Consider the following 13785-nt stretch of genomic DNA (forward strand, 5'->3'; position numbering starts at 1 on the left):
TACATACAGTCCTCATATCCCTCCTAGTTACATACAGTCCTCATATCCCTCCTAGTTACATACAGTCCTAATATCCCTCCTAGTTACACACAGTCCTCATATCCCTCCTAGTTACATACAGTCCTAATATCCCTCCTAGGTACATAGTCGTAATATCCCTCCTAGTTAAACACAGTCCTCATATCCCTCCTAGTTACATACAAACAAACAGTCCTCATATCCCTCCTAGTTACATACAATCCTCATATCCCTCCTAGTTACACAGTCCTCATATCCCTCCTAGTTACATACAGTCCTAATATCCCTCCTACAGTCCTAATATCCCTCCTAGTTACATACACACAGTCCTCATATCCCTCCTAGTTACATACATACAGTCCTAATATCCCTCCTAGTTACACACAGTCCTCATATCCCTCCTAGTTACATACAAACACACAGTGCTCATATCCCTCATAGTTAAATACACACAGTCCTCATATCCCTCCTAATTACATACAAACAGTCCTCATATCCCTCCTAGTTACATACAGTCCTCACATGTCTCCTAGTTACATACAGTCCTCATATCATACATGTCAACTAGGGATGTCCGATATTATCGGCCTACCGATATTATCGGCCGATATCGGCATTAAAATGTGATATCGGAAAATATCGGTATCGTTTATTATTATTATTTTTTTTAACATTTCTAAAACGTTTATTTACCCAGGCAAGCAAGTAAGAACAAATTCTGATTTTATTTATTGTCAAAAGTATGCATAACGTTGTGTTAATTCCACAACAATGCTACAGTGCTAGTTACATAGATACAGTCCTCATATCCCTCCTAGTTACATACATACAGTCCTCATATCCCTCCTAGTTACATACATACAGTCCTCATATCCCTCCTAGTTACATACATACATACAGTCCTCATATCCCTCCTAGTTACATACATACAGTCCTCATATCCCTCCTAGTTACACATACATACAGTCCTCATATCCCTCCTAGTTACATACATACAGTCCTCATATCCCTCCTAGTTACATACATACAGTCCTCATATCCCTCCTAGTTACATACATACAATCCTCATATCCCTCCTAGTTACATACATACAGTCCTCATATCCCTCCTAGTTACACATATACATACAGTCCTCATATCCCTCCTAGTTACATACATACATAGTCCTCATATCCCTCCTAGTTACATACATACAATCCTCATATCCCTCCTAGTTACATACATACAGTCCTCATATCCCTCCTAGTTACATACATACAGTCCTCATATCCCTCCTAGTTACATACATACAGTCCTCATATCCCTCCTAGTTACATACAATACATAGTCCTCATAGCCCTCCTAGTTACATACATACAGTCCTCATATCCCTCCTAGTTACATACATACATACATTCCTCATATCTCATATCCCTCCTAGTTACATACATAGTCCTCATATCCCTCCTAGTTACATACATACAGTCCTCATATCCCTCCTAGTTACATACATACAGTCCTCATATCCCTGCTAGTTACATACATACAGTCCTCATATCCCTGCTAGTTACATACATACAGTCCTCATATCCCTCCTAGTTACATACATACAGTCCTCATATCCCTCCTAGTTACACATACAGTCCTCATATCCCTGCTAGTTACATACATACAGTCCTCATATCCCTGCTAGTTACATACATACAGTCCTCATATCCCTCCTAGTTACACACACAGTCCTCATATCCCTCCTAGTTACACACAGTCCTCATATCCCTCCTATTACATACAGTCCTCATATCCCTCCTAGTAGTTACACATACATACAGTCCTCATATCCCTCCTAGTTACATACAGTCCTCATATCCCTCCTAGTTACATACATACAGTCCTCACATCCCTCCTAGTTACATACATACAGTCCTCATATCCCTCCTAGTTACATACATACAGTCCTCATATCCCTCCTAGTTACATACATACAGTCCTCATATCCCTCCTAGTTACATACATACAGTCCTCATATCCCTGCTAGTTACATACATAGTCCTCATATCCCTCCTAGTTACATACATACAGTCCTCATATCCCTCCTAGTTACACATACAGTCCTCATATCCCTGCTAGTTACATACATACAGTCCTCATATCCCTGCTAGTTACATACATACAGTCCTCATATCCCTCCTAGTTACACACACAGTCCTCATATCCCTCCTAGTTACACACAGTCCTCATATCCCTCCTATTACATACAGTCCTCATATCCCTCCTAGTAGTTACACATACATACAGTCCTCATATCCCTCCTAGTTACATACAGTCCTCATATCCCTCCTAGTTACATACATACAGTCCTCACATCCCTCCTAGTTACATACATACAGTCCTCATATCCCTCCTAGTTACATACATACAGTCCTCATATCCCTCCTAGTTACATACATACAGTCCTCATATCCCTCCTAGTTACACATACATACAGTCCTCATATCCCTCCTAGTTACATACATACAGTCCTCATATCCCTCCTAGTTACATACATAGTCCTCATATCCCTCCTAGTTACATACATACAGTCCTCATATCCCTGCTAGTTACATACATACAGTCCTCATATCCCTGCTAGTTACATACATACAGTCCTCATATCCCTCCTAGTTACACACACAGTCCTCATATCCCTCCTAGTTACACACAGTCCTCATATCCCTCCTATTACATACAGTCCTCATATCCCTCCTAGTAGTTACACATACATACAGTCCTCATATCCCTCCTAGTTACATACAGTCCTCATATCCCTCCTAGTTACATACATACAGTCCTCACATCCCTCCTAGTTACATACATACAGTCCTCATATCCCTCCTAGTTACATACATACAGTCCTCATATCCCTCCTAGTTACATACATACAGTCCTCATATCCCTCCTAGTTACACATACATACAGTCCTCATATCCCTCCTAGTTACATACATACAGTCCTCATATCCCTCCTAGTTACATACATAGTCCTCATATCCCTCCTAGTTACATACATACAGTCCTCATATCCCTCCTAGTTACATACATACAGTCCTCATATCCCTCCTAGTTACATACATACAGTCCTCATATCCCTCCTAGTTACATACATAGTCCTCATATCCCTCCTAGTTACATACATACAGTCCTCATATCCCTCCTAGTTACACATAAAGTTCTCCACACATACATTTCATCAGAGAGGTCGGAGCGCACCAAGACCAACGCTCAGCAACCTTTTAGGAATCTTCTTAACATGATGACATCTTCAAGACTTCAAGAACACCTCCCTGACACATGAATACCATGTCCTCTCCCACCTGGTGTCAATCACTATAATCCTGAATGTACCGCACAGCTGGAGTCATATACGACACTCCTAAAGCTTACTGTAGATGCAGCATGCGATAGAGGGATGACAATATATTATGTAACAGGCAGAAGGTCACTTGCAAGAGAGTTCTAGTGACCACTGTGTTCATCTGACACTAAATGTATATTGGAAGCTCAAACGCGGTTCTGAGATCGCAGTTAAAATAGTATTTTTGGCGCTGGCTCCTATTATTGCGCACACAACAAGAGAGGGTTTGATGTGGGAGGAGCCAGATGTGGTGAAGGTTCTGTATGCTCACGATGTGGGTTGTTGTGATCCCCTCACGGGAGAGTCGATATGTTTTTCAACCAGCAGGGGGCATCAGTGACAAGGGGCTCGGGTGAAGCTGTGCGTGTGGGACCGATTGATCAGAATAACCTGTGAAATAGATCCACTTTGTGCTCACTCACACACATTTTTCTACCTTGTGGTTGTTGCCCATGTAAACTTGGGGGGGGGGGTGACTGAAAAACTTCTTATATCTAGTTCTTATTTTGAAATGGAAAAACTACCAGCAACTACTGTGAAAGCAACAACGCCAGTCTATTGTAACCATATTTATTGTAATTATATTGTTTACACTGCCTAATTTTGTATTGCCTGTATTCATGTCTTCTACCATTACCATGCCCATACATGTACACACCCCCCCCCCCCCCCCATGCTGTCTGAATTTCCCCAAGGGGATCAATAAAGGACTATCTCATCTCATCTATACTGTATATAACCCTCCAGACAGAGGAGCTCTGAACATGTCGGGGCCCCGTGCAGGCTGTGACGTTAATCCAAACCACTTGGAATGTGAACGCGATGCATCGTCCAAAAGAAGTCGACCTTTAACCTCGACTTAACCATTTGTAGATCATTCGAATAGAACACGTCGTTCACCTGAGAACTTAACACAAATTTACGGTTCTTTGTCTGCAGGATTCAACGGTTACAGCGACTTGATGTTCTCTCCCCTTGAGGAAGGAAACGCTGCTCATGAACTCTCGTGGTGCAATAAATATCAGTGTTAGTGTGACTGAGGGAAGCAGAGTTTTCATCCGTTTCAAATGCTGGAGTGAGAGAACCTTCTGAGCTGAGCTGTGGTCGTTTGCGGAAGAAAAGAGAACGTTTGAGAAACCTCTGCATTACACACACATACTAACACACACACTAATACAAACACACGCTAACTAACTAACACACACACTTTGGGGACATTCTATGGACATTAATTCCCCAACTCCTTACCTTAAACCCTCATCTTTAGCCTAGCCCTATAATAGCTCCTTCACCCTGTGAAGCCAATGTCTGGCCAATGTCTCCACAACAGCTAAATTTATCTTGTTTTCATCACTCGTGGGGACATTTCCCCCACAAAGCCACACACAACCCGCCCCCCCCCCCCCCCACACACACACACACACACACACACACCATTACCTCTGCCCTGCGCAGGTGCTCTCTCGCCGCCTCCATCTTGGTCTCCAGCTCGCCGTGGTTCTGCTCACAGGCCTCCTGCGTGCCGTACTCCTCCAGGGCCTAGAGGTCAAACGGCCAGCAGAACAATCTCACAATGACCATGGCTAAATCATAAGACCAACCATGACCATGGTTAAATCATAAGACCAACAATGACCATGGCTAAATCATAAGACCAACAATGACCATGGCTAAATCATAAGACCAACAATGACCATGGCTAAATCATAAGACCAACCATGACCATGGCTAAATCATAAGACCAACAATGACCATGGCTAAATCATAAGACCAACAATGACCATGGCTAAATCATAAGACCAACAATGACCATGGCTAAATCATAAGACCAACAATGACCATGGCTAAATCATAAGACCAACAATGACCATGGCTAAATCATAAGACCAACAATGACCATGGCTAAATCATAAGACCAACCATGACCATGGTTAAATCATAAGACCAACAATGACCATGGCTAAATCATAAGACCAACAATGACCATGGCTAAATCATAAGACCAACAATGACCATGGCTAAATCATAAGACCAACAATGACCATGGCTAAATCATAAGACCAACAATGACCATGGCTAAATCATAAGACCAACAATGACCATGGCTAAATCATAAGACCAACAATGACCATGGCTAAATCATAAGACCAACCATGACCATGGTTAAATCATAAGACCAACAATGACCATGGCTAAATCATAAGACCAACAATGACCATGGCTAAATCATAAGACCAACAATGACCATGGCTAAATCATAAGACCAACAATGACCATGGCTAAATCATAAGACCAACAATGACCATGGCTAAATCATAAGACCAACAATGACCATGGCTAAATCATAAGACCAACCATGACCATGGCTAAATCATAAGACCAACCATGACCATGGCTAAATCACAAGACCAACAATGACGACAAAGGACCCATAATAATAATAACAATAACAACCACACAATGAGGAAAATTTTAAAAGGAACATTTGAAAATATGAAATATTTAAATAATAATGAGACGATTGTGACAGAAGAAAACAAGAGTAAAACAAGAAGTAGAAACACTTATTGAGTTGATTCACTTCAGGAAACTGGAACAGATTATATCATCAAAGAGCCACATATCAGAATAGAATACCTAGTGGGAAGTATCCCATTTCAGGAGCCAGAATTAAGAAAGAAATCCCCCCTTTCCATTTGAAAAACTAATCCTAAACCCACTGTGGCTTACGGTCTCAACCTCACAGTCCTGTCTCAACCTCACAGTCCTGTCTCAACCTCAGTCCTATCTCAACCTCACAGTCCTATCTCAACCTCACAGTCCTATCTCAACCTCACAGTCCTATCTCAACCTCACAGTCCTATCTCAACCTCACAGTCCTATCTCAACCTCACAGTCCTATCTCAACCTCACAGTCCTATCTCAACCGCACAGTCCTATCTCAACCTCACAGTCCTATCTCAACCTCACAGTCCTATCTCAACCTCACAGTCCTGTCTCAACATCACAGTCCTATCTCAACCTCACAGTCCTATCTCAACCTCACAGTCCTGTCTCAACCTCACAGTCCTAGCTCAACCTCACAGTCCTATCTCAACCTCACAGTCCTATCTCAACCTCACAGTCCTATCTCAACCTCACAGTCCTATCTCAACCTCACAGTCCTATCTCAACCGCACAGTCCTATCTCAACCTCACAGTCCTATCTCAACCTCACAGTCCTATCTCAACCTCACAGTCCTGTCTCAACCTCACAGTCCTATCTCAACCTCACAGTCCTATCTCAACCTCACAGTCCTGTCTCAACCTCACAGTCCTAGCTCAACCTCACAGTCCTATCTCAACCTCACAGTCCTATCTCAACCTCACAGTCCTATCTCAACCTCACAGTCCTATCTCAACCTCACAGTCCTATCTCAACCTCACAGTCCTATCTCAACCGCACAGTCCTGTCTCAACCGCACAGTCCTGTCTCAACCGCACAGTCCTATCTCAACCGCACAGTCCTATCGTATCTTCACGTTCTGAAAAGTGGTATTTTCTTTGTTAAAATAAGTGGTCCATGCGAGTCTCCCAGTCCCTCTGCTCTGCAGTGAACACAAAATACATGTTCTGGTATCCTGTTCCCACTTTATCCAACCAGGAGAGAGAACTCCATGCTCCAAAAATGGTCTGACAAAAATAAGAAATAATGAGCTTGAAACAAGTAGAATAATCTGCCAGAAGATTTTACTTGGCAAGATGTCTTGAAAAAATATCTGGGGTTCTCTCTCCTGATTGGATAAAGTGGGAAGGGATACCAGGACATTTATTTTGTGTTTACTGCAGAGTGGAGGGACTGGGAGACCCATGTTACTGACCAAACACTCTATATCAGTGATGGCCGAATGTAGAGCTATTTAACACTTATTTTAACAAATAAATACCATCTTTAAAGGCTAAAATAAAAACCTGTTGTCCACTTATAATGTCTATTATGAAGAGGTTAGCAAGAATGGAACCCGTTTCAATAACTGCTGTTTTCATGTTACTTCAGTTAAGTTGATAGCAGTGTAGACTGTAGAGACATGTGGCCTGTATTCGATCAGTATGATTCATTCATTTGTGGGAATTGTACATGAAACCAACTTGGAAAGAAAATGCTACAATGTTGCATTAATCCACGATGGCCACATGGTATTCATTTGCAGTGGTTTATTCATTTACATTAGCCAGCTAGCTTGCATTAAGAGAGCTAGTGAAATCACAATTCCCTTAGAAACCACTAGTGTCACAGATTCAACCATGTATTACATGTAAATGGTAGGACACTTGCTTGGCAGTATGGTTCAACTCCTCCGGAGTCGGCTAAACGCGCGACAAACGCACAACAGTCATGACCGCACAGCGGAGATATTTAAAACAGGGAGCACTCTAAAAATCAAGAAAAATCCCCGCACAGCGTTACGAGTTGCGTGACGACAGACCTTTTAAAAATACCTCCTTATCAGACGACTGGAGCGCAGCGGCCATCAGCTGATGATGCATGAGCTCATGACTAAAGGCTCTGACACGGTCTAGAAGCACACTATGTGGACAGACAGTCCGCAGACCTTCGCCTGTCGTAGTCCAGGCGCCCCCCCCCCCGGCTCTTTGATCCACCGGTCTCCTTTGATCAGCGCGCATACCGAGAAATTTTTTGCCATGACACCGCCGGTACGTGTGGACAGAGAAATTGAGTGGCGTGCCGCGAACACGCCAATGAGAATGTATGCTGAGGTCCATTATTGCATCGTTTTAAGTCCGGGAGAACCCCCGGCAAAATCGGGTCCCTTGTGTGCTATGTCTGGACTATGACTGTGCCTTTAGAGTGTCCTGCCAGAACACGCTACGCCCATCTATGGGAACAAGGAATATGCATGTGAAAATACACTTTCTCTTGTTTTTGGCACAATGTTGTCCGTCAATCTAGGTAGCAATGGAAAAGTTCAAGTGTCATGTTTGTAAGTGAATAAAACCTAACTTTAACATATTTATATATATATATGTAATTATAATATCTGACTTATGGCCATTTAGGATTATGCCTGTGATTGTCCTGAAGTTAGGTTGATGGAGTTAAAAGGGAAAGCCACCCATTTTAAGAATTCACATATGTTTTCCTGTGCCCCAGGACAGTTCTGCCAGTATGTTCTTCCTGTGCCCCAGGACAGTTCAGTCAGTATGTTCTTCCTGTGCCCCAGGACAGCTCAGTCAGTATGTTCTTCCTGTGCCCCAGGACAGTTCAGTCAGTATGTTCTTCCTGTGCCCCAGGACAGTTCAGTCAGTATGTTCTTCCTGTGCCCCAGGACAGTTCAGTCAGTATGTTCTTCCTGTGCCCAAGGACAGTTCAGTCAGTATATTCTTCCTGTGCCCCAGGACAGCTCAGTCAGTATGTTCTTCCTGTGCCCCAGGACAGTTCAGTCAGTATGTTCTTCCTGTGCCCCAGGACAGTTCAGTCAGTATATTCTTCCTGTGCCCCAGGACAGCTCAGTCAGTATGTTCTTCCTGTGCCCCAGGACAGTTCAGTCAGTATGTTCTTCCTGTGCCCAAGGACAGTTCAGTCAGTATGTTCTTTCTGTGCCCCAGGACAGTTTGCCCCAGGACAGTTCAGTCAGTATTGTGAACAAGCACCACTCTCTCCTAAAGCTAGAAATCAGAGAGAACCCCGTTACCAGGATGTAAAATCTGGAGGCTGCTCCATAGACACTGAATGTGGCTCTGACTTTGTGAGCCCACACGATGTGTGTGTGTTTATGTGAGCTCTTACACACATAAAATGAGGTTCATATTCTAGCAATGCTGGAAGGTCTGGACCAGAATCAAAACCTCACTTGGGTGTTAAGTGCTCACACAAACACTTTATGGCTCCAACCATAGCCCTATTCATTGTCTATGGAGCAGCCCCAGATCTCATCATCCCAGTTAGATCACAGATTGGAGGGTTCTGGTGGGTTCTCCCTCTGATTCCTGGCTTTAGGAGAGTTCAGTGCGTGTTCACAAACACAGACTCAACTGCCATGGGTTATTAAAACGGGTGACATCCCCTTTAAGAAGTTCAGAATGCAGGATGCTTCTGTAACGGCCAAATTCCTTGCTGCGTAAGATCGACTGATTTTCTAAATTTAGGAAGCAGCCCTTCTGCGATGGCAGAACTCCTGAACTGCATTCTTCAGTGAGATGTGATTTTCCAGTTATGAGGAAGTCTCCTGTAACGCTAACCCATGTTTACTGGAAGTCACTCGTCTTGAGAGCTTGGCAAGGACCGTTATCTCCTTCAGCACTCAAAGATTTCACAGTAGAAAACCAGTGAAGGTCAACTCCCTCTCAGTCGTACATGAAACACTTTCCTCCGACGTTCAAGTTCAAGTTCAAGTTCTTTAATAGTTGTCATACAGAAGTACAGAATACTTTCATACAAAATGCTTCTTACTGTTACGCTCCAGAGACTGTGCTAGACAAGATAGTATCAAATAACATAATAACATAATATAGCATGAATTTAGAAGAAAATGAGGTCACAGTGTTCGGTATAGACATATGTACAATGTTCTGAGTTACCATATAATATACAATACACAATACTATGCAGTGTACTAATGTACAGTACTATCTAGTGCAAAGCAGAAATGGGATGAGGTACAATTTTAGGTACAATTTACAGTAAGGTGTACGAGTTGTAGTGCAATCCTTCATCCATAAATATAAAGTGTGGGGAGTGGGTGCTACAGTGTGTTTGTTTAAAGTGGGTGTGTGCTATAAGTGTGTGGAGTGGGTGCTACAGTGTGTTTGTTTAAAGTGAGTGTGTGCGTGTGGATGTGTGTGCTATGTGCGTTTGGTGGTTGTTGTTGTGTAGTGTTCATTCATTGTTCGTTTAGCAGCCTGATGGCCTGGGGATAGAAGCTTCTTCTGAGTCTTTCTGTGCTCGCCTTGAGACTCCTGTATCGCTTGCCTGACGGCAGCAGTTCAAAGAGGCAGTTGTTCGGGTGACTGGAGTCTTTAATGATTCTCTTAGCCTTGCCCTTGCAACGCTTGTAGTAAATGTTCTGGAGGGTGGGGAGCCCCCCTCCAATTGTGCGTTCGGCTGAACGTGTCACTCTTTGTAGTCTGCTTTGGTCTTGTGCAGTGCTATTCCCAAACCAGGAGGTGATGTTGCCGGTCAAGATGCTCTCTATTGTACATGAGTAGAAGTTCTTAAGGATCTTCTGGCTGACTTGGAACTTCCTTAGGCGCCTGAGGAAGTAGAGGCGTTGTCGTGCCTTCTTCACAACACTGTTAATGTGTGTGGTCCATGTCAAGTCCTCGGATATGTAGGCTCCGAGGTACTTAAAGCTGTTGACTCTCTCAACCGGTGCCCCGTCGATGCTGAGGGGGCTGTAGTCCTTGACCCCCGACCTCCTGAAGTCCACAATCATCTCCTTTGTTTTGCTGACGTTCAGGGAGAGGCTGTTTTCCTGGCACCATCCCGCCAGGACCTTGACCTCTTCCAGGTAGGCCCTCTCGTCGTTGGCAGAGATCAGGCCCACCACCACTGTGTCGTCAGCAAATTTGACGATTGTATTGCTACTCCACTGAGCCACACAGTCGTGTGTGTACAGGGAGTAGAGGAGGGGACTCAGAACACAGCCCTGGGGGGCCCCTATGTTGAGGGTGATGGATGAGGAGGTGCAGTTGCCTGCTCTCACCACCTGGGGTCTGCCAGTCAGGAAGTCCAAGACCCACTGGCAGAGGTCATAGCCCAAGCCCAGGTCCCTGAGCTTGGCTATGAGTATGGAGGGGACTATGGTATTGAATGCCGAGCTGTAGTCGATGAATAGCATTCTCACATAGTTCCCCTGCCTCTTGTCCAGGTGTGATGCTGCTGTGTGCAGCACATGGGATATGGCGTCCTCCGTGGACCTGTTGGGGCGGTATGCAAATTGCAGGGGGTCCATGTTGATGGGGAGGGAGGAGCAGATGTAGCCCTTTACTAGCTTCTCGAAGCACTTCATGGCTATGGAGGTGAGAGCTACAGGGCGGTAGTCGTTGAGGCAGCCATTGTAAAAATCCCATGAATGATTGATTACTGAAATGAGTGCAGATGTTTCCTGGCTATAGGAGTGCAGTGTATATCAAACAGACCTGGTCTTCTATACAGGACCAACACAGCAGCAGTGCAGTGTATATCAAACAGACCTGGTCTTCTATACAGGACCACCACAGCAGGAGTGCAGTGTGTATCAAACAGACCTGGTCTTCTATACAGGACCAACACAGCAGGGCTGCTCCATTATGGCAAAAATCATAATCGATTACTTTTATTGATATAGAAATCACGATTACTAATTGAAGCCAAAAGCATAATTGAAATTGGAACCGACTTAATTCTCTCTATCTCCATCTCTCCCACCCCCTCCTCCTCTATCCCCCTCCTCCTCCTCCTCCTCCTCCCTCCCTCCTCCTCCTCCTCCCTCCCTCCCTCCTCCTCCTTCTCTCTCTTCCTCCTCCTCCTCCTTCCTCCCTCCCTCCTCCTCCTCCTCCCTCCCCCTCCTCCCTCCCCCTCCTCCCTCCCTCCTCCTCTCTCCCCCTCCTCCCTCCCTCCCTCCTCTCACCTTCTGGCTGTGGATGATGCTCTTGTGTTCTCGTGCCACTCTGCTCGCCCACTTCCGCGCCTCCTTGTCCAGACTGTGCTCCTCCGTTGTGCCCGTCTCTCTCTGCAGCTGCACCACCTACAAAGAGAAGACGCACACACGCACGCACACACACAACACACACATATACGCACACAATGAGTGCGATCACAGGCACATGAATATAATAGACACACTTAGTGTAGCTCTTCACTGAGTCGGAGCACGTAAACAACACGCTCCATTTACAACGGCGTGGAGAAGCTCACGTTCACGGTCTAGCTCAAGTGTGTGTGCATGGCATGCCCGGTAAAGTTTGTCTGTGTGTGTGTGTGTCTGTGGTGCATGCCCGGTAAAGTTTGTCTGTGTGTGTGCGTCTGTGTGCGTTCATTAGGGATGCACCGATCCGACTTTTTCAGTCCCGATACCGATACCTGGGTTTGGGTATCGGCCAATACCGATACCGATCCGATACCCATTGTCCAATTTCTTTTTTTAAAAAAAGTTAAAAAAGAAATTATAAAAAGTTTATCTACGTTTATTTTTTATTAAAATATATTTAGTTTTTAAGAATTGTAAAGGATCACAAGTGTGTTTTTGATTAGTTGTAAACAAAGACAGAAAATAAACTTCATTCATTTAATAAATAAACTGTATGGCTCACTGTCACTGTGTGGAAGAGACTGGGATCATTCAGGCTCGACTTAAAACATTACTTTCCTAACTTAGTGAAACTAAATGTCACAAATTAACACAGATATAAATGTACTGAATGGTTATTTCTTATTTTATTTCTTATGTATAAAAAAATAAAAAAAATAATCAAACTTCTTTTTTTACCGATACCCGATCCAGCTATTTTACGGATATCGGCGGCCGATACCGATATCGGATCGGTGCATCCCTAGTCTGTGTGTGCGTGTATCATCCTGACCGCCTGAGGCGGCTGGTCTGAGCACTTTGAGCTTTTCCCAGACGGAAGGGTTGATAACATGATCCACCTGCTGGCCGGCTGGCGTCTTCAGTGAGTCCTGCTGTGACTAAAGAGCACATCCCAACAGACGGCTTCATGTGGAGTTCTGTTGCCAGGGGAACAGTCTGGACGGACCCAAACGTATCTCCTTAATGTCAACTATTGCATTAGTTTAACATTGCAACAGGAAATAAACTTGAGTCCTCCTTAGAATGGAATGTTATTGTTGTCACGTTGAAACCATCTACAATTGATAACTTGGATATGAGCCAGTATAGGCTTGTTTATGGTTACAACCAGAATGTGAGGGGAGACAGAGACACAGACACACAGAGAGAGACAGACAGAGAGACAGAGACACAGAGAGAGAGACAGAGAGAGACAGACGGACAGAAAGACACAGACCGAGACACAAAGAGAGACAGACAGACAGAGAGCGAGACAGACAGAGACAGAGAGAGCCAGACAGATAGACAGACAGACAGAGACAAATAGAGAGAGACAGACAGACGGAGAGAGCCAGACAGACACAGAGACAGAGACAAATAGAGAGACACAGACCGGGACGAGAGAGATAGACAGACACAGAGAGAGCGACAGACAGACAGACAGACAGACAGAGAGAGATAGAGAGAGAGCGAGAGAGCGAGAGAGAGAATCCCCATATTCTGTGATTAAGGGGTAAATGGGGTAAAAAGACAGACATAACAACCAGATAATTCCAAAATATTTACAGGAAAGCGACCACCGACATCCGATTTGACCCATTTCAATTGAGAGGAAGGAAAAATCATAATG

The 13785-nt window shown here is 44.2% G+C and overlaps 1 protein-coding gene across 1 annotated transcript in view; it reads right to left on the minus strand.

Annotated features, from left to right (window-relative positions):
* The window catches only part of LOC311233267 (F-BAR and double SH3 domains protein 2-like), a 124031-nt gene that overhangs the window by 32084 nt on the left and 78162 nt on the right, over positions 1-13785 (minus strand). Inside the window, exons 11-12 of the mRNA XM_084320206.1 lie at positions 11997-12113; positions 4828-4926 (exon numbers count right to left, since the gene is read on the minus strand). Of these exons, the coding sequence (XP_084176332.1) occupies positions 4828-4926; positions 11997-12113 (216 nt within the window). The remainder of the gene's footprint in view (positions 1-4827; positions 4927-11996; positions 12114-13785) is intronic.

This window comes from Notolepis coatsorum (genome assembly GCF_963971535.1).
Source record: "Notolepis coatsorum genome assembly, chromosome: 8".
In the NCBI taxonomy this organism is placed as follows: Eukaryota; Metazoa; Chordata; class Actinopteri; order Aulopiformes; family Paralepididae; genus Notolepis; species Notolepis coatsorum.